This window comes from Molothrus ater, chromosome 23 (assembly GCF_012460135.2).
Source record: "Molothrus ater isolate BHLD 08-10-18 breed brown headed cowbird chromosome 23, BPBGC_Mater_1.1, whole genome shotgun sequence".
In the NCBI taxonomy this organism is placed as follows: domain Eukaryota; kingdom Metazoa; phylum Chordata; class Aves; order Passeriformes; family Icteridae; genus Molothrus; species Molothrus ater.
This window is the reverse complement of record NC_050500.2, coordinates 4916366-4937823: the sequence shown is the minus strand read 5'-3', so window position 1 is coordinate 4937823 and position 21458 is coordinate 4916366. Positions and strand designations below refer to the sequence as shown.

The 21458-nt window shown below is 45.1% G+C and overlaps 1 protein-coding gene across 1 annotated transcript; it reads left to right on the top strand.

Moving 5' to 3' along the window:
* Positions 1-275: 275 nt before the first annotated feature.
* On the top strand, positions 276-20638 carry PLOD1 (procollagen-lysine,2-oxoglutarate 5-dioxygenase 1). The gene is made up of 19 exons (XM_036396440.2): positions 276-375; positions 5015-5106; positions 6717-6853; positions 7520-7683; positions 7889-8001; positions 9331-9394; positions 10477-10574; positions 10904-11005; positions 11113-11244; positions 11533-11654; positions 12334-12438; positions 12877-13002; positions 13826-13967; positions 14541-14654; positions 14929-14994; positions 15295-15399; positions 15576-15722; positions 16435-16560; positions 19178-20638. The coding sequence occupies exons 1-19, from the start codon at positions 291-293 to the stop codon at positions 19331-19333; spliced, it is 2196 nt and encodes a 731-aa protein (XP_036252333.1). The 5' UTR covers positions 276-290; the 3' UTR covers positions 19334-20638.
* Positions 20639-21458: the final 820 nt, after the last annotated feature.

Here is a 21458-nt window from a genome sequence, read left to right as displayed (position 1 = left end):
AAATACACATTTTTCACACCGGGATGTGAAAAATGCGTATTTTATTTATTTTTAATCCGCTGCAGCTCCGGGATCAAACCCACGAGCTCACCTCGCTGTTCCCTCGCTTTACCAGGATCCCCCAGCCCTGCCCCGGCTCCCTCCCGCCTCTTGCGGGGGCTGCCCGGGAGGAGGAGCCGGCGCCTCCGCGCTTCCTCCAGGGCGGGTCTGGTGCGTGGCACAGCTCCGGCAGCCCCGCTCCGTCCCGCAGGCACCGCTCCTGCTCTGTGTGCGCAGGAGAAGCCGCTTCCATGGTGCCTCCGGCCGTGCTGCTGCTGCTCTGGGCGGTGCTGGCGCTGCTCGGGCCGGGGAGCGGCCGTGCCTCGCAGCAGGAAGGTACGGGGGGTGCTCGGGGCACCGGCAGCACGGAGGGCATTGGTACCACGGGGTGGGGGATTGGTACCACGGGGGGCTGCTCGGGCCACGGGGGATACTGGCAGCACTGGGGGGCATTGGCAGTATGGGGGGGGATTGGCAGCACTGGGGGGCATTGGCAGTATGGGGGGGGATTGGCAGCACTGGGGGGATTGGCAGCACTGGGGGGGGATTGGCAGCACTGGGGGGGATTGGCAGTATGGGGGGGATTGGCAGCACTGGGGGGGGATTGGCAGCACTGGGGGGGAATTGGCAGTATGGGGGGGGTTGGCAGCACTGGGGGGGATTGGCAGTATGGGGGGGATTGGCAGTATGGGGGGGATTGGCAGCACTGGGGGGGAATTGGCAGTATGGGGGGGGTTGGCAGTATGGGGGGGATTGGCGGCACTGGGGGGGGATTGGCAGCACTGGGGGGGATTGGCAGCACTGGGGGGGGATTGGCATTATGGGGGGGATTGGCAGCACTGGGGGGGATTGGCAGTATGGGGGGGGTTGGCAGTATGGGGGGGATACCGGCAGTATGGAGGGGATTGGCAGTATGGGGGGGATTGGCAGTATGGGGGGGAAGTTGGTAGCACGGGGGGGATACCGGCAGCACCGGAGGGGAGGGGCCCGGCAGCATTGGGGGCTGCTCGGGGCACGGGGGGCACCGGCAGCACCGGGGGAGATTGGCAGCACTTGGGGGGACCAGCAGCACGGGGGGGATGCTCGGGGCACTGGGGGATACCGGCAGCACTGGGGGGGCACCGGCAGCACGGGGAGCCGGCTGATGGACGGGCTCAGCCGCCCTGGCTGCCCGGCACTGCCCGGGCCGAGCCTGCGGCACTGTGAGCCCCTGGGCAGCACCTGGAGCCTCGGGCAGCTCGGTGAGACAGCATCCATCATTCCAGCCCCGTGAAGGACTCTCGGTCCTTCTTCCCACCTGCGTCAGCCACTCCCTGGTTTTGAGCTTAGGCAGTTCAAGAATTCAAGAATTTTGAACTTAGGTGGTTCAAGAATTCAAGAATTTTGAGCTTAGACGGTTCAAGAATTGGGTTACCCGAGGGTGTTTGATTCCAGACTGGCCACACTGTGACTCAAGATCAGGGATGCTCCTAAAATAGCATCAGTTTGTGTCTGCCCTGTAAACAGTCAGTAAAGCTCTAGAGTGGCTGGTAGAACAGCAGAGGATTAGGGCAGCTTCACAATGTCAGCTGCACTGACAAAGTGGTTCATACTCTGTCACTCTGCCAAGAAGTTTGGATAATTATCTCTGTCTTCATTAGAGAAGTGGCAATTAGGAGGAGATTTCATCTTGTTGTGTGTAATATTTCCCTTCACAGTGAGATTCTGGTATAACTATCTTTATGTACATTACTTAATACAGTTAATGTGCATCTGTGGGGGTGTTGGGAGTTCCTTGGCTACAGTGGTGTAATTAAAACAAAGGATCTCTGTGCTATCCTGCCTTCCTTGCACATCCCAAATCTTCCATGGTTTTAGTATGCATTAGAGATACAAAACTGAGGGCTGGGAAAGAGAATGAGGTAAATTGGTTAGGAAGAGGAATTTGGAATTAGCTGTTATCTGAACCATCACTTTTGGCATGGCTGAAAGAGAAAATGCCTCATCTTTTCTGTGCCTCAGCTTCTCCAGAGTAATGTGAGAGTAGTGATACCTCTTCTCTCTTGGATGTTATTTTATATCTCTGCAAAAGCTCTCAACATAGTTATTTGTAATTGATAGAATTTAGAAAAATTATTCTGTAAATGTAATACAAAGATTATATTATCCACTGTTTAATTGTGCACAGTTGATTTTTTTTCTATTTGATCCCCATATTAATGTTATTTTCTTAGACACTGTCTTAACAGGAAGTGACACAGTAAGATTTCCCAAATCACAGCCTGAGGATAAATTCATTCCTTGTCCTGAAATGCAGCTGCAGCTGTGCTTTCCCTGTGTAGTTAGGGCAGAAGTAAATAACTTTCTTTTTTTTTTCTTTTTTTTTTTTTTTGTTCTGAACTCATCTGGTCTCTGATTTTTATTCTTTATAAAAACTCAGATGTTTACTGAATCATTTCATTGTGATCTTGGTATCAAGGTTCCTGATCCAGTGCTTTGTTCTTACAGAATCCTTTTCATCTATAGAGCTCTAAAACCTTCACAAAAGAGGTAAATATCCTCTTCTATCATTCTACAGATGGAAAAGCAGGGATAGCTGCATTAGCTCCTTGTTGCATAGCAGAACCAGCAATACAGTCCAGCTCCCCAGCTTCTGAGTCCAGTGCTTGCTTTGCTTTTTGCAGCCATGCCATTATTAAAAGTATTTCTACAATTTCTAGTTGCTAGTGTGGCCCAGGGAGCCTCTGGGCCCAGGAGGCCTGGCTCAGCAGAACAAGCTGCATTTCTACATGTGGAAGTTGGCTGTGATATGGGAAACAGAGATGCATCAATCTGTTTAGGGAGTATTGAAAGTAAGAGGGTTTCCTGCTCTGTCCTTGAAAGTATCCATCAGCTGCAAGAGTGTTCAGCAAAATCTTTGTGAAAGAGGGGAAAGGGTTAAAGCAGAAGGAGTGGAGGCAACATAGCACAAACTCCAGTGCTGGGCTGAAGGAATGTCTCTTGGGATGGAAAGCTGTGGCTACTGCACAGAGTTCTTAGAACAGAAACTGAGCTTAGTGTCTCTGTGTCCTTTCTCACAGGAATCTGTGACTTGGGATTCTGCTGGGGATGAGAGTGGGCTTTGTGCTGGTTTTTCGTGCTCCTCTGAGTTCACAAACTGCGTGGGGAGAACTTTTCTGTCGTAGAAATAGGACACCACTTCCTGTGCTGTGTGAGCCTTTGGCACTCATCCTGTCCAGCAAATTTTGGCAGTCAAGTCATAAACAGTGTGTGGCTTCTTTGGGATGGCAGCACAAAAATGAATTGGTGATTTATTTAATGTGAGATGCCTGAGATTTTGGGCTGAAATAATTGCATAGCAGTCAGGATCCTTTCCTTTCCCTCCTTTCCCTCCTTTCCCTCCTTTCCCTCCTTTCCCTCCTTTCCCTCCTTTCCCTCCTTTCCCTCCTTTCCCTCCTTTCCCTCCTTTCCCTCCTTTCCCTCCTTTCCCTCCTTTCCCTCCTTTCCCTCCTTTCCCTCCTTTCCCTCCTTTCCCTCCTTTCCCTCCTTCTCTTATTATTATAATATGCTTTCTCCCCTCATGTACTAGAATTTGGGGGTTGTCTGCATTCCTCTCTGACAAACCCATGCTTGTCCCCCTCTTCCTTGGCAATATGATCCTCACTTTCTCAGGATCCATGAGCTCAGAGATCTCTCAAAGAGCTGCCATGGCTTTCTGTGTGCCATCATATGGCTAGAAACCTTAAAGGCTTTAACATATTCCCTGAGGAAATATGTATTTTAATCATTTATTTGCTGCCTCTGACTGGGCTGGACACAAGGCACTGGAGTGTGCTGGAGGTGCTGGGTTAGGAATGCACTTCATATGTCTAAAAATCTGCCCTTAAAAACTTCACCTCTATTGGATTCATATTCTTTTATTTATCACTTTGTGCATGTGTCTCATAAATACAATTAGACCTGACTTATTGATTGTTCTCAAGCTCTCTTCTCTTTTTTATTCTGAATCAGGTAAAGGATTTGAGGAATTTCTTTGGTGATATCTCCTTTCCTCCTGACTTGGAGTCTTATACTTATTTTTCACTTCTGCTGCCTTTGTGAGGTCCATCTAAACTTCTAGATCCTTCCTCTCTAAGACTAGGCAGAATATCAGTTTGGGTACCTGAGGGAGATACATCTGGTACATCCATTGAAAAAAAATCATTGTTCCAAAAGAAGCCTGCTGAGGCCAAGAAAATGTCCTTTCAGTTTTTCCTGGTATTTTCTGATGTTTAAAACGGATGGCCAGGATTTGCATTGAAGCACTGTTGCCAGAGCCTATACAAATTCCTACTTCAGCAAAACTGTGAAGGTGAAGTACAACATTTCATCATTGCAATGAGGAAAGCAGAAATTCCACGTAAAAATCATATTCCAGGGTACCACAGAGAAACTTCTGAAAGAGAACTTCAGGATTAAGTTTTATCCTTTTTAAGGGACTGGAAATGAAAAGCAAGTTTGGGAGGAGAATGTAAATTAAAATTATAGCACAATTAAAGTCACATTGAATATGTATTAAAAACTGGAAAATGCCTCAGGAATGGAGTAGAAAACTGAAGCAGCCATGGAGAGGGAAAAATAACATTTAATCTAATTTTGGTTTTCCCTACATCCAGTCAATGCTGAGTGACAAAAAAGCAGCTCTGTGGGGAACAGAAAGTCAAAACTGCATTAAATTGATGACTTTCAAATGGGCATTTTGTAGTACTTCTGTTTTTTTTATCTTCAAGTTTAATTTCTTCTGTACTTGTGTGAGAGAAGAGAATTGTAGCTTTCACTAGCAGGGCAAAAAACCCACTAAATTAATTTTATTCTTTTTTTACCTCAGAACTCAGGCAATGAAATTGTATCTTTACATAATCTCTCATTTTATACCCACAATCAAGTTAGGTGTGGAACCAGCAGGTTGTGGAAACCACACAAGCTGAGTATCTGTTGTGCTTTCCCCTGTGTGCAGAAAATCTGCTGGTTCTGACTGTGGCCACCAAGCAGACTGAGGGATTCCAGCGGTTCAGAAGATCAGCCCAATTCTTCAACTACAAAGTCCAGGTGATTTCTAGCACCTTCCATGGGGGTTGGTTATCAAATTTTCAGGGAAATCCCTGACGAGGGAAGGAATGATGCATCTGACTCCATCTTATCAGAAGGCAAATTAATTACTTTATTATACTGTATTATTCTATACTATATTACATTATATTGTGCTACATCTGAACTGAATCTGCCAAGCCAGGGGTTCAGGAGTGCAGCACATCACCTGGAGCAGCTGAAAACCCTGCCCTGATCCACATCAGGCTTCTTTGCACTAAGGATTACCATTAATGACTGGCTTAGGCTAGGAAAGACATTTTTGAATATAGTAGATATTTTTGTCCTCGATGAGGGGGAGAGAAGATGCATCTGACTCTATCTTATCAGAAGGCTAATTAATTACTTTATTATACTATATTATTCTATGTTATATTATATTGCATCTAACCTGAATCTGCCAAGCACTCAACTCCACACAACTGTACAGAATTTTGTGACTGTCAGTGGCAGTCCTCACACACACACACACACACACACACCTGGCCCTGATAGGCCAAGGAAACAAAGCCCCATCACTGTGGGTAAGCAATCCCCATATTGCATTCTACTTTGGCACAAACACAGGCACAGCAAATGGGAAGAATTGTTTTTCCTTTCTCTGAGGTTCAGAGAATGTGAAACCCAGAAATAATTCTTGGGAAGAATTATGCCTTGCTTTTCTCTGTGCAGAGAAATGTGGCAACAGTTGGTCAAAGGGAATTTCAAATTGTGGAATGGATCAGCCTTGGCCCCACAGTGATTAAATAAAAGCTCAAGAGAGGACACACATCTGCTCAGCTGGCTGAAAAGTGCTGTGACTGGGTTATTTCTGCAGTGTCCTGAGTGTTGGCTTGGGGTGAGATCCATAACTCCTGCTCAAGGGAGCCTCATGGCACTTTTCCATTGCACTGCCAGGACACACAGTACAGGGTGTGCTCCTGTCCCTGTGGCCAGGAGTGCTTTGTGTTACCTTGTGACCCTGATTGTCCAGCCCAGAGGCTGGATCCAAGGCTGCCTAGTCCATTTGTCCTGCAGCTGTTATCTTTGCTGTGATTTGCACTGGGAGTTATCAGAACCACCAAGTTTGTGGGTTCTGGTTCTTTCCCGTGAGCCTTGCTGGGAAAGTGCCCTGTTGAGGTGACCCTGTGTGGAATTCCCATTTTCTGGAAAAATCCCTTCTCCCAGGATTTTTCTCCTGGGAAGCTGAAAACTCTCAGAGGAAAAGAAAACAATTGTTGTCTCATTTGATTCTCCTGTGTTTTGCTGCTTTGGAATGTGTTTGGAGATTGTTTACCCACAGGTGATTGTTGCATTGGATTCTGCTGGGAATTATTTTGACTCTCTGGCCAATCACAGCCAAGCTGTGTCAGGACTCTGGAGAGAGTCACAAGTTTTCATTATTATATTTTTAGCCTTCTGTAAGTATCCTTTCTGTATTCTTTAGTATAGTTTAGTTCAGCATTCTTTAATATAATATAGCATGATAAAATAATAAATTAACCTTCTGAGACCATGGAGTCAGATTCATCATTCCTTCCTTCATCTGGGGGCAATGCAAATGCAGTAACCCTGTGCCTGTTGCTGTGTAGGTGCTGGGGCTGGATGAGGAGTGGCAGGGTGGAGATGACCAGCAGCCAGCTGGAGGGGGGCAGAAGGTTCGTCTCCTCAAGTCAGCTCTGAAGCAGCACGGGGATAAGGAGGATTTGATCATCCTTTTTGTGGAAAGGTAATGCTTGCAAAGAATTTGCCATGAACTGAATCTTACAGTGGTTTGGATGGGTTCTCACTGAGAAGAGATGAACTGTGAAATCAATTGCTTTTGAAAAGTGTGTCCAGATATCTGGTGGTTTGTTTTGTTTTTTTTTTTTTTTTTTTTTCCCTGAATGCTCTGTGGTTTCCTGGCAATTGCTCAGAGCTGCATCCGTGGCACTTGGGAAGGGCTGATCTGAACAGGCTGATGCCAATTCCTGCATGAAGTTGATAGTGTTGTACCTGATTCTGCCACAGTGGAATTTGGCTGCCTCCATCTGCAGAGAATGAGCAGACAATTCCTATGGAACTAGGCAGGCCTTTCTTACCAGAGTTATTTGTTTTATAAGGTGAAGTAGGCTGCAGCACGTCCTGAGAGCCAAGAATTAGTCTCCAGAGAGGTGGAGAGAGAAAAGGAAGAGTTGGAGTCTCAGTGTCTTTTCATATGCCCAGCATACAAATAAGACTACACTTTATTAGTTGCATTACCAAAAATGTAATACTGTTAAGCAGAATTAATACTGTTAAACAGAACTAAAAGAAAGATTCCCAAAGAATTATCTGTTTCTAGAAACATTTCTCAATGACATGTTTTTCTGACTCCATTCCTTTTGTCCTTTTTTTTGTCTGTCTCTCTCTCTAGCTATGATGTGCTCTTTGCTTCAGGCCCCACAGAACTGCTGAAGAAGTTCAGACAAGCCAAAAGCAAGGTGGTTTTCTCAGCAGAGAATTACATCTATCCTGACAGAAAGCTGGAAGCCAAGTACCCTCAGGTGCGAGATGGAAAGCGCTTCCTGGGTTCTGGAGGTGAGACACAGAGCTTGCTTTCAGCTTTCTCCTCCTATTTGACCTTTGTGGGAGAAGTGGCAAAGCAAACTGAAAGGTGATGAGTCTGCAGCAGCACAGGGTGTAGTGAGATTTCATGTGAGAGAAGTGAAAGTAGATGTATACAGGAGTATTTCTATTTTTTGGTCATCTGGGTTGAAACACCTCCTCATCCTTATTCCCACAGGCTTCATAGGTTATGCTCCAAACCTGAAGAAGCTTGTGGAGGAGTGGAAAGGAGAGGATGATGACAGTGACCAGCTCTTCTATACAAGAATCTTCTTGGATCCAGAAAAAAGAGTAGGTGTATCTTGATTCTGAGTTGGTGAAAATTTGCATTCTAGCCAGTACCCCCATTTTCTGGTATCAGCAGTTTTTCTATTTAAGCATAAAATGTGGATGGGAAGAGAGATGTCTGAAAACAAATCTTACTGGAGGCTCATGCCACTATCTGTAGGTGCTGGTGTTTAAAGCCATTGAGTGTGGAGGAACTAACCAGCCTCCTCCCAGGGGATGAGAAACTGCAGAGTGCAGTGCTGCCTTAGAGACAGCCAGCCTAGCACTGAAGTACCTTTTAGGAAAATGCCATATAATATCTACAGAAGCCTGGAATGGACCCTGGAAGCAGCACTGTGATTCCAGCACTGTGTGGTGCACTGGCCAGACCATGCAGCCCACAGGTCATTCTGGTTCTGGTGTCCCTGCCCAGCTGGGCATTACAGAGGCCAGTCTGTCCCTGGGGACAGACCAAATGCATGGAGAACTCAAACTGTAGCAGCAATTAAATCAAGAGGGAACATTTGAAATAGGGACCTGCTCTCAGACTAGAGAGACACTTGAAATTTTTTGCCAGCAAGGCTGGTAGAAAATTTAGAACAGCTGGTAGAAAATTTAGAACTTTTTTAGTTGCCCAAATCTGAGTATGGCCTGTGATACTTTCACATGAGCAGTCCCTTTAATGTTCTCATCTGCAGTTCTGGCCCTGTGCCACGCAAGGGCTGAGTAATTCCCCAGACTTGGCACTCAGACAGTGGATGTTAGCACCCTGCTGTCCTTTCCAGTAATCAGTCTTACAGATGCCTGCAGGGACACAGAATTCTGTTAAGTCAGAGCTGCATTTTAGTCCCACTCAGAGTGTGACTTGCAGCAGGAGATAAAAACAAAGATTGCACAAGCTGATCTTGCACCTTCCTCTGGTTTGACACTGGTACCTGGGGCAATGCTCAGGGTCATGCTTGCCCTGTGGATAGAAGGCAAGAAACTTTTCACAGCAGATGTTTTTGGCATTCCTGTGTATTTTATGTATTCTGGTTTATATGACTGTGTGTAAGTCTACTTCATTCATATGATGCAGATTTATTGACACACCCACAGCAGCTTTAAAAGAGGGGGAGAGGGGGTTTGCATAGTTTTGCCTAATAGAATATATTTAACTTGTTCTTGGAAATGGTGAGTTGTCCCAGATTTGAATTAAAATTATGATTATCTGGGAATGTTTAAGGCTGCAGAGTTTGGAGAGTTTACAAATGTCTATAGGAATGGGATATATCTTCACTGAGCATAGGGTCTGTTGTATGCAAAGATGGATGCCTTTTGTGTTCTAATTAAGGTTATCTAATTCTTTTAAAGGAAAGTATCAACATCAGTCTAGACCACAGAAGCCGGATCTTCCAAAACCTAAATGGAGCATTAGGTGAGATGGAAGGAAGGAGCTCATTTCTCCTTGGAATGCAACTTGCATGTTGACACCAGAAATAAAGTTATGGCTGAAGGGATTGTATTTCTGAAATGGCTGTCCCCACAGAAAAAGCTTTACTAAAAGTCTCTGCCAGAGTTCTGGGATTTGTTTGCAATTCCATTGAGAGCAACTGTGCTCTCATTGCAATTCCTTCCCCACTTCAGGGAATGCAGGTCAGGTTTTTCATCTCACACCTCCCAGCCACTTTGATCTCCAGGCATGTCAGATTGCATTAGCCTTGGGGATTGAAACTGGGAGGGACTTCAGTGCAAGTAATAACACAGAGCCCTGCCTAGGGCTCACCTGCCTTTCTGCTTCAGAGCCATGCTGGAATGCCATGGGAGGTGAGAAGCAGCCAGATATGCCTGTGAGCACTCACTGATTGTACCAGGCTTCTGACCTGACCTGCTCATTGATTTTGCTGGTCCTGGCAAGAGGGATTCAGTTACTTTCCTATCAATGCTGCCTAATGTTTTCAGTCTTGTCCCATTCCATCTTTATTCTGGTCAAGTAAAAAGTGATAATGGCAGTGTAGTTTTTGGCTCCTGTGCTCGTTATGTCAGTGACAGACTGCAGCTTGTATCTGTGCTAGTCTTTTTTCCAAAGGATTTTGTGGGGTTGTGTTGAGGCAACGTCCTCAATTATCTCTGCCAGAGGATGGACTTTTGTGAGGGGTGACAGAGAGAGAGAGACATCAGGTGCATAGAACACTTAGGTGAGAAGGGCCTGAGTCCTCCCATCAATAGCTGTCCCTGTCATCAGTAGCTGCTCCTCACTGCCAGTTTTGAAAGAACCTTTCAGTATGGCTTCTGCCAACTCCCAGTCATTTTCCAGCTTCCCAGGCATCCTCCTGTTACTTCACAGGATCATTCTGAATATTTTTCTCCTTTAAAGATTTTGTCTGCAGCCCTTAAACTACTTGTGCACGGTTATCCATTGTCCACACTTTTCATTTTTCAGCAGTTTTCTGTATAAATGAGGCATTGTGCTTCTAATTATCAATAAAAGCCTTAAGATGATGATAATGTCATTTCCAGATGAGATAGTTCTGAAGTTTGAAAACGCACGAGTGAGAGCAAGAAACTTGTTATATGACACTCTGCCTGTGGTGATCCATGGAAATGGACCCACCAAGGTAAGTGGACTGTCCTGAGAGAAAGATTTGTTCTGTGTTTGTTGCAAAGTGACCCTTTAGGCTCAATGGATCAGGTTACTGCCTCCACATAGACTGACTTTCCCTGTGTACATTTACATTTGAGAAACAATATCAGTCCAGGCCCATAGCAGCAAGATGGTTCTGGTTCAAAGACCCACATGTAGCTGGATGCTCAGGCTGTCCTGTTTTTCAGATTCCTTAGTTCATGGAGAAGGTTAACAAAGTTCAAATGTGACCCCACAGTGGGGATGCACACAAAGAAACTCCCCTGCCCTGTAATGCACAATCTGGCAAACTTGCTTTTGCAGCTGCAGCTGAACTACCTGGGGAACTACATTCCTCAAGTGTGGACATTTGAGACTGGCTGCACAGTGTGCGATGAAGGTCTGCGAAGCCTCTCGGGGTTTAAGGTAAGGCTGCTGTGTTTATTCAGAGCTCTCAAAACAAGTCTTAAAATTGTTATGTGTCTGATGTTAAACATGACTCACCACTGCTCTCCTCTTGTCCCTGAATGCAGGATGAGGCACTGCCAATGATTCTGATTGGCATTTTCATCGAGCAGCCCACCCCATTCCTCTCCCAGTTCTTCTTGCGGCTTCGTAACCTTCGTTACCCAAAGCAGCGAATCCAGCTCTTCATTCACAACCATGTAAGTGAGGTTGGCTTGTGATGGGCTTAGCAAATGTGGGGAAAATGTACACCTCATCCTCTACTCTAGGCACTTTTGCAGCCTTGGGCTAGACTTCCAGGCTGTGTAATCACAGTTATTGTCTGCAACCCACAGGATTGTGTACTTATCTGCAGTGACACCCACCAAGCTGTAAACCAGTGGGAATGGGTGTAAGAGCTGTTGCCCAGCTACTCATTTTGAAGGCAAGAGGCTGAGTGGCCTGGATGAGCCCATCTTATTAAGTGTTTTTCCTTACTTTTGGAATAGGAGGAGCATCACTTGATGGAGGTGGACTCCTTTGTGGAGGAGCATGGCACAGAATATCTCGCTGTCAAAGTAATCGGACCAGATGATGAGGTGGAGAATGCTGAGGCACGTAACTTGGGCATGTAAGTGAAGAGGCCATACATGATAGCTGGCAGAGACAGCCTGTGTCCAAACTAAGACATCTGTTTGTTCTCAGGATCATCCCTATCAAGTGATTGCTCTTCTTTTCTCCGTCACCCTTTCAGTTTTTCTGGCATTAACTCTGATGCCGTTATATATTGGGAAAAAAGCAGCTTCCATACCAGCTCACTTTGTCCAGTTTCAGAAACTAAGTTCTCACTGGTCCTTTGTTCTGACAGAAGGATAGCCCTGTATCTCCTGCCCTCATCTATATGCCCAGTCACAGAGCACAAAGGATATGCACCCATATCTCTGAAGAGAAGGAGTGCTGTAGCAAAACTAAGACTAGTGGGAGAGTATCTTCCTGTCTGTGATCAGGAGGTTTGAGCTCAGGTGTGGATTTGGACCAGATGTAAATAGGAATCTCAGTTCCTATTTACAAACCTTCAGTTTGAGCTGAAGAAACAGTTTGCTAAATGTGATTTTGGCTGTGTCTCAGTATCAGTTATTGGATACTGAATCTGATGTGCTTGTACTATGCTGGCCCTCTGGGTTGTACATTAAACCAAACTTCTCTGAGCACCCAGAAGACCTTTAGACTACAAGGTGAAGGCGTTCTTGGTGCTCTGTCCTTTGTCTTCCTCTGGTTTAGGATGTGACTTTCCTTTTCTCTGCCTGCAGGGATTTGTGCAGGAAGGATCCTGACTGTGACTATTACTTTAGCCTGGATGCTGAGGTAGTTCTGAAGAACAAAGAGACTCTGAGGATCCTGATTGAACAGAACAAGTGAGTTCTTTGGTCTGAGCAATGCTTACTGGTCATCTCACATGAGGAATTCAGTGCACATCCCTGAGATGTTTAGGGAACAAGAAGAGCTATGCCAGAGATGTTAGCCAAACACCTCTTATGTGGTTTTTTTTTTTCACTGTAATTGTAATCCCTGGATTTTAGGCAGGGGATGTAAATCATCCTTAGCTTTGTTTTTATATAGTCACTAGAACAAATTGGATTCTGACAGACCTGGTGCAGTGTCTAGTCAGAGAGGAGATTGGGACCATATTAACCCTTTCTTATGGGGCATTTCATTCCAACAGAGTTAACAAAACAGCAACTCTGTGAGTGAGGGAGGAAACAGCTCTTACAGTACTGTGGTTTGTAAACATTTTCCTTTTCTTCCTGTGGTAACATCCTGTACTGCAATTCCTTTTTCTTTCGTGCTTCCAGGCTGGTGATTGCCCCCCTGGTCAGCCGTCATGAGAAGCTGTGGTCCAATTTCTGGGGAGCCCTGAGCCCCGATGGATACTACGCCCGCTCGGAAGATTACGTGGATATTGTTCAAAGGAGGAGAGTGTGAGTGTGCAAAGGGAGCTTTTCACTGATAAAATCCCTCAAATGCAAAGCTTGCTGCAGCACATTGTCATCAAACTAATGTCCAAGAACCAGAGAGTGCAAATGTCTTTGTGTATAGGAAAGGAAATCTCTGCTCCCATTTGGAAGTTGCTTTCTATTCTGCCCTGAGCAGAGACAATAACATACTTGGGGCAGACTTTCTGTTGATCAGAGTAAGGGTTTGAGAGTGCTGACTGCTGAAATCATCTCATCTTACTCAAGTCATGTTTTCCCACCTGGGGGTTATAGTTAGTGTGATCCTTAAAATCCTGTAAAGTGCTGCTTAATCTCTGTCAAATCAATTTTCAGGTGATCTTTGAATGGAAGATTCACAAAATTGAGTTGTTGATTCATTCATATTCTTGAGGGACCCTCTTTTTTTATAGGCCACAATAATTTTTTTTATTTACTAGCCTATAAAAAAGAGAGACCCTCTTTTTTTATAGACCAGTAAATGCTGGAAATCAGCTTATGCACTTTTGGCTGGTTCAGTTTCTTTAAATCACTGGAAAAAATATGTTGATCTCTCTGGGAAGAGATTCAAGCCACTAATTACATTCCTAGCAAAAACACACAGTAGCAATTAATTGCTTTCCTGGTGGACTAGCATTTGTGCAGCTTAAAAGCTGTGGGCAGTACAAGTGATTTTTTCTGGAATGCCAATCTCTATTGGTGTGGTTTCTTCCTACTGTTCTGAGCTGGCTCATTTAGGCAAGCCTGGCTGATGCTGCAGTGCTGCCTGTCATCCTCAGTGGTATCTCACTTTTCTTCTGCTGTGTTTCAGTGGGCTCTGGAATGTTCCCTACATCAGCAGTGTTTACATGGTTAAAGGCAAGGCTCTGCGCTCGGAGCTGGAGCAGGGGGATCTGTTCCACAGTGGCAAGCTGGATGCTGACATGGCTCTGTGCCACAACATTCGCAGCCAGGTCAGTCAAGGAGAGATCCTGCCAGGGGAGAGCTGCCTGCCAGGCTGAAGGGGACAGGATTAAGCAGTTTCAAGGCATTCAGCTCTGCCAGGGCAGGGGTAGGGTGAACTCGTAGTAGTCAGTACAGTGCAGACTTTGGAACAGCTTGGGATTTCTGTGAAATGATGTGTAGCCATGGACCACTAAATGTAAATAACTCTTACTAGTCAGTACAGTGCAGATTTTGGAACAGCTTGGCATTTCTGTCTTGCTGTCAAACCTTGTGTAGCCATGCACCACTAAATGTGGATAACATTTTTGTTCTTAGGCCTTTTCAGGACTGCTCTAAATGGGATTGAGAGGGTAAGAAGGAAGACCCTAATCTCACAGCTGCTGCTCTCCTGTGCTTCCAGCCCTGGCTGACAGGACACAGAGTTACTGTCTCTGTCTGTAACCTTTCAGAGTTTCTCATGTGCAGGGTGGAAATAAAACTGAAAGAATGAATAAATTAACAGCTTGGAGAACTGTCCAGTGCTTGGTTTCACAGTGGCTCTCAGAAATACGAAGCCTTTATTATTTCTCTCTGTCCTGCAGGGAGTCTTTATGTACCTGACAAACCAGCATCAGTTTGGACACATACTGTCCCTGGAGAATTACCAGACAAGTCACCTCCACAACGACCTCTGGCAAATATTCAGCAATCCTGAGGTGAGATAACCTGCATACTCAGAAGGCACAGCAATGTGGGAAGATCTGATATTGGCTTCATCACTATGGGAAGCCCAGGCTTTGTAATAATGGTGACTCTCAGGTGGGATGAAGAGCACAGGCACAAAATTTGAAGAGAACATGTTTTTGGGATTCATAACACATGGATCTTCAAAGCCTGTGAAATACTGCTTGCATGAGTGCCTGGCCTTTTATTACCTCTTTAAGCAGGGGCCCCACAGAAATTAGTGGTTTGTTTCTCTTCTGATTGCAGGATTGGAGAGAAAAGTACATCCATGAAAACTACACAGCAGCTCTGAAAGGAAAATTGGTAGAAATGGTAAGAAAACATCATTCTTATCCATCAGAATGGGAAATGAGCTTTAGGACAATGCTTTATCATCATTATTGTAATTCTCAGGAATAAGCAGTTGAGCATAGGAAACATGACCTTGAAATACTTTTAGACCTAAATCATTCCAGCTTTCTTAAGTAGGAGTGGGGTACATAAATCAGAGGACAAATTTCTATCCTCAGTATTTTAGTTTCCTTCCACTCAGTCTGCACTCATTTTAGCCCTACTTCTTTTGCCTCAAGCACCTCCTTGTTTCTGCTGTTCTCACCTGTCTGTTATCTGCAGCCCTGCCCAGATGTTTACTGGTTCCCCATATTCACTGACACTGCCTGTGATGAGCTGGTGGAAGAAATGGAACATTATGGCCAGTGGTCCACAGGTGACAACACGGTAAGTAAAGGCAGGAGCTCTTTTGAGTTCTGGGCTCCACCATCTTCTATGCATTTTTCTATGCATTTTCCTGCAAATTCTGATAAACAAACATCATATTTATTTGTACAAGTACTTTTCATTCCTGAATTCCAAGGTTCCCATCTTTACAGGTATTTCTGCTGATTCTATTTCAGGACAGCAGAATACAAGGAGGATATGAGAATGTCCCAACTATTGACATACACATGAACCAAATTGGCTTTGAAAGAGAATGGTATAAGTTTCTTCTGGACTATATTGCACCCATCACAGAAAAGCTGTACCCAGGATACTACACCAAGGTATGTTTGTTGTATGCAGGGCAACCCCAACATCTGGGAATGATTGGCAACTCACTCCATTGATTCAGAATGCTGAACATTTGCTTTATTAAAACTGTATTATATTACATTATACTATACTACACTAAAGAGATACTAAAAGGATACTAAGAAAAACCTGTGACTGTCTCCAGTCAGGATGCAGCTTGGACCTAATAGGCCAATTAATATAAACAATCATCACCAGAATCCAATTACCAAATCCCTTCAGGTAAACAATCTTCCTACCATGTGCAAAAACAATAGGAGCAGTGAATAAGAGATAAGAATTGTTTTCTCTTCTCCTCTCTGTGCTTCTCACTGCCTTCCCATGAAAAATCCTTGGGAAAGCTTGTGCCTGCTGCTCTCTGTAAAGAGAGCTGAGGCCACAGTGTGTCCACCTTAACAGCAAAACTCATGGTGAGCTCAGCACCTCCTCCAGCTGCAGTTTTGTGACAAGAATGCTCCAGCAATACACACAGCTATTTCCCAGCACAGAGGAATTGACCCTGCAGTGTGACCCAAGTATGTGCATTAGGAAATAGGCAAAAATCAGGCAGAAGAATGTCATTGAGAAATTGCCTTTCTCCTTTAGCAGTGGGATGCAATTTCAGTGTCAGCCCCTGCTCTGCAGCTCAGAAGCCACAGACCCCTGTAGCCCTCTAACAGAGTGCTCTTTGTCCTTCTCTCTCAGACCCAGTTTGAGCTGGCCTTTGTGGTTCGCTACAAACCTGACGAGCAGCCATCCCTGGTGCCCCACCACGACGCCTCCACCTTCACCATCAACATTGCCTTGAACAGAGTGGGCATAGACTACGAGGTGAGTGCCTGCCAGGGCTTCAGGAGTGCAGCACAGCACCTGGAGCAGCTGAAAACCCTGCCCTGACCCACATCAGGCTTCTTTGTACTAAGAATTACAATTAATGGCTGTAAGAATTCCTGGGGGCCTGTTGGGATCCAATCCAGCTTGCTATGGACCCCAGCCCACACGAGAAGTGCTCTTCTCCACGTGGGGACAAGTGCTAATTTTATTTCCTTGATAGGAGACACCAGATCATCCAGGTGACCCCCCCCAGGTGGAAAAAAGAGGGTGATGCCTCATGGCAGGAGACTTTTAATCCTGGGGGAATGGGGAGTGGAGGAAGAGGAATATAGTGGGTATTTTTGCCTCTGATGAGGGGAGAGAATGATTCATCTGACTCTATCTTATCAGAAGGCTAATTAATTACTTTATTATACTATATTATTCTATATTATATTACACTATGTTACATTACATCTAACCTGAATCTGCCAAGCACTCCACTGCACAGAATCTCGTGACAGTCAGCCAACAGTCCTGACACACACACACACACACACACCTGGCCCTGATAGGCCAAGGAAACAAAACCCCATCACTGTGGGTAAACAATCCCCATATTGCATTCTACTTTGGCACAAACACAGGCACAGCAAGTGATAAGAATTGTGTTTTCTTTCTCTGAGGTTCAGAGAATGTGAAACCCAGAAATATTCTTGGGAAGAATTGTGCCTTGCTTTTCTCTGTGAAGAGAAATGTGGCAACATTTGAATGCATCAGAATATGGGAGAGTCCCCAAACACCTTGTCACATTTGCAGAAGTGCTGTGATGTCACATTCACATTCTCTGAAATAATCCCTTTGCCCAGAATTTTTCTCCTGGGAAGCTGAGAAGCCTCAGAGGAAAATGAAGACAATTAGTATCTCATTTGCTTCTCCTCTGTTTTGCTCATTTGGAATGTGTTTGGAGATTGTTTACCCACAGGTGATTGTTCCATTGGATTCTGCTGTGAGTTGTTTTGACTCTTTGGCCAATCAGGGCCAAGCTGTGTCGGGACTCTGGAAAGAGTCACGAGTTTTCATTATTATCTTTTTAGCCTTCTGTAAGAATCCTCTCTGTATTCTTTAGTATAGTATAGTATTCTTTAATATAATATAGTATGATAAAATAATAAATTAACCTTCTGAGAACATGGAGTCAGATTCATCATTCCTTCCTCTGTCTGGGGGGAACACAAATGTCTTAATTCAGGACATCCCTCTGGGTGTCCTAGATTGCCAAGACCCCTGCCAAAGAGCTCAGAGACCCTGGCACAGAGCTCAAAATGCCTCTAGTTTTGATTATAACCCATGAAGCAAATTACCAACCTTATATAAAGATCTGCAAGCCATGACATTTTAAGTAGGATGATAGTGAATTTATCATGGAGTGAAAAATAGATTTTTGAAGTTTTTAGCTTGGAGGTACAGGGAGCAAGATAGAAGAATCTGGGCGTGTCCAGCCTTTCTCCTTCTTCTTCTTGGCCTCCATCTTCTGCTGTGATGTTGGCATTTTTAGATTGGTTTAGAGTAGAAGCTCACTGTCTAACATAAGTGATAGGTATTAGAAAGTAATTATAAATATTGTACACATAGTTTTTAGTATAAAGACATAACACCGCCCTGGGGCAGGCAGAGTGCCTCTGACTGTCCTGCTGAACAGACCTCGGCAGGTCAGGAGAAAGAATTTTATAGATAAGAAACAATGAACAACCTTGAGACCGAGAACTGAAGAGCCCTGACTCCTCTTCGACTGCCAGACTGAGAAAAGAGACTTTCCAACACATCTCAGGGTCACTCTGAGCAGCTAAAGTCCCGAAACACAAATACAGCACTGTCAGAAGGCAGGGACCCCTTCCCTGAGGCGCTTTTTCCAAGCTGATGTGTCTCTGGTGTCCCACCAGGGAGGAGGCTGATGTGTCCCTTGTGGAGGCTGATGTGTCTCTGGTGTCCCACCAGGAAGGAGGCTGAGTGTCTCTGGTAGAGGTTCATGTGTCCCTTGTGTCCCCCCAGGGAGGACTCTTGAGTGTCTCTGGTGGAGGCTGATGTGTCTCTGGTGTTCCACCAGGGCGGAGGCTGATGTGTCTCTTGTGGAGGCTGATGTGTCCCTTGTGTCCCTTCAGGGAGGACACTGATGTGTCTCTGGTGGAGGCTGATGTGTCCCTTGTGGAGACTGAGTGTCTCTGCTGGAGGTTCATGTGTCCCTTGTGTCCCCCCATGGAGGACACTGAGTGTCTCTGCTGGAGGTTCATGTGTCCCTTGTGTCCCCCCATGGAGGACACTGAGTGTCTCTGCTGGAGGTTCATGTGTCCCTTGTGTCCCCCCATGGAGGACACTGAGTGTCTCTGGTTCAGGTTCATGTGTCCCTTGTGTCCCCTCATGGAGGACACTGAGTGTCTCTGGTTCAGGTTCATGTGTCCCTTGTGTCCCCCCATGGAGGACACTGAGTGTCTCTGCTGGAGGTTCATGTGTCCCTTGTGTCCCCCCATGGAGGACACTGAGTGTCTCTGCTGGAGGTTCATGTGTCCCTTGTGTCCCCCCATGGAGGACACTGAGTGTCTCTGCTGGAGGTTCATGTGTCCCTTGTGTCCCCCAGGGCGGAGGCTGCCGGTTCCTGCGCTACAACTGCTCCATCCGAGCCCCGAGGAAGGGCTGGACCCTGATGCACCCCGGCCGCCTGACCCACTACCACGAGGGGCTGCCCACCACCAGAGGAACGCGCTACATCGCCGTGTCCTTCATCGACCCCTAGAGCTCTGCTCCCCAGGGAGGAGAGGCCCTTTCCCTGCTGACTTTGAGTAGAAACAGGGAATGTTGCTGAGAGTTTCTGAGGCGTTGTTCAGAGATATTTGGATTTGATTTTTATATGATTTTTAATGTGATTTTTATTGATATTCTAAGACTCCACTGCTGGAGGACTTCACTCTCTGACACTGCAGGTAATATCTAGGAATATTGCTGTAGAAGTCCAAAGGAGATTTTGTGCCTTCATTTTTGATTCTGCTCCTCATCCACTGTTTCTTGAAAGTGCTGTTTACTTGAACTTTCTTCAGTGATTCATTGGCTTTAAAAAATGTTTTTTTGGAACAGAAATCCAGCTTTTAGGAGGCAAGTTACAAGCTGGAAGCCTGTTTTCATCCACAGCATGTACGGGACTGGATGTTACACAATAATTCCTGGATATTATTCCAAATATAAACCAATCAGGGAGCTGACTCCAGGAGTTATAACAGTTAAGTGTCACACCAAATGAAGCTGAGTTGGAAGAGCCTGAAGATCATCTGATTCTTTACCTCTTTGCTGTCTTTGCAAGCAAATCACAAAATTCAAAGCGGCAGCAGTGGTAACATAGGTGCTTCTGGTTAGCTAAGGGAAGGTCCTCTGATGGTGCTTTACCTCTGGGATTGGACTGAAGAGATAAAAAACCTCCCTACCTTCTGTTTCTCCAGCTAAGAGCAGCAGGCATACCCACACAAATTCATGCCATGTCAATATGTAGATTAAATCTAAGAAAGGGAAGGCTGGGAACAGCTCCATCAGTCAGGGGGGCTTCTCTCAGAATTGTCTGTTCTGTACCATGTTACAATAGCCAAAAGCTCTGATCATTCTCTGGATAACAACCCAGAGGTCCCAGTGGTCTTTGGTGACCTCATTCCATTTGTCAGAGATTGTTTTAATAATTTTCTTTGATGGCCCATTCACATTAGATGGAAAGAGCTGTTCTCTGGTTCTTAGAGGTAATAATTATTCAGTGTTTTTATTGTTTGAGATTGAAAACCAAAACACTCCATTGCAGAAACTTCTCCAATGGGGTCAAAGCTGATAGAAATGAGTGGTTGGGAAGTGCTGAGAGATTGGGGTGAGCCAGTAGTTATAAAAATATATCCAGACTAGACCTGTGGTTAGAGAGTGAAGGGGCAGAAACCTTTTCTGCCTGTGCCTGTGGGATACCTGCTCTGCTTATCAGACACCATTATGCCAGAATAGTGTGTTTCACAAGCAATAAATTCATAGAGTGATTGTCCTTAGGGGAAAAAAAATAATTATGTGCCTTTTAGTTGTGTGTCTCCAGCTTCTGCTGCCTGATTGTCAGAGTAGAGCCTTTCTTCTGGGACGGGTCACTCTAATGGGGCAGAACAGCTTCAGACATGGAAGGGGACAGACAGCTTTCCCAACTGCTTTCCTTGAGCTTTTTAGGTCTATTTTGAGGCCATACACTCACCCGTGCCCAGGAGAGAAAAATCCAGGCAGGGGCAAGAATTTGAGAAGTAAAACTGTACTTAAAGTCGTGTTATGTGAAATGCAGAACTGTTAAATGCCTGTTACCAAACGAAGGGATTGATCAGCAAGTCAGAGATGTCCAAAATGTGTATTATGTATTTATTCAGCAGCAGGTTTTTTGGTTTGGGGTTTTTTTTTTGGTAGGTTTTTTTTTTTTGTTTGTTTTGTGGTTTGGTTTCTTGGGGTTTTTTTGGGGTTTTTTTTGTTATTGGTTTTGGTTTTCTGGTTTTTTTTGGGGGGGGTGCTTTTTGTTTGTTTTGTTTGTTTGTTTGTTGGGGTTTTTTGTTTTGGGGTGGGTTTTTTTGTTTGATTGGTTTTTGTGGGTTTTTTCTTTTGGTTTTCTGGGTTTTTTTGGGTTGGATTTTTTTTTGTTCAGTGTTTTGGGGTTTTTTGTTGTTGTTGTTTTTTGTTTTATTTTTATTTTGGGGGGTTTCGTTGTTTTTTGGTGGGGTTTTGTTGTTTTTGGGGGTTTTTTGGGGTTTTTTGATTTTGTTTTGGTTTTTTTTTTTTGTTTGGGTTTTTTTGTTGTTTTGTTGTGTGTTTCCTCGGGCCGGTTCGGTGGTGGCGTTAACGAGCTGTACGGTTTGAGCACGGGG

Bases quoted from the DNA above. Each gene is read 5' to 3' on its own strand.
- PLOD1 (XM_036396440.2), top strand. From the start codon at position 291: ATGGTGCCTCCGGCCGTGCTGCTGCTGCTCTGGGCGGTGCTGGCGCTG. The intron at 6,854-7,519 runs GTAATGCTTGCA...CTCTCTCTCTAG, and splicing joins ATCATCCTTTTTGTGGAAAG to CTATGATGTGCTCTTTGCTT. The intron at 12,439-12,876 runs GTGAGTTCTTTG...TCGTGCTTCCAG, and splicing joins ATCCTGATTGAACAGAACAA to GCTGGTGATTGCCCCCCTGG.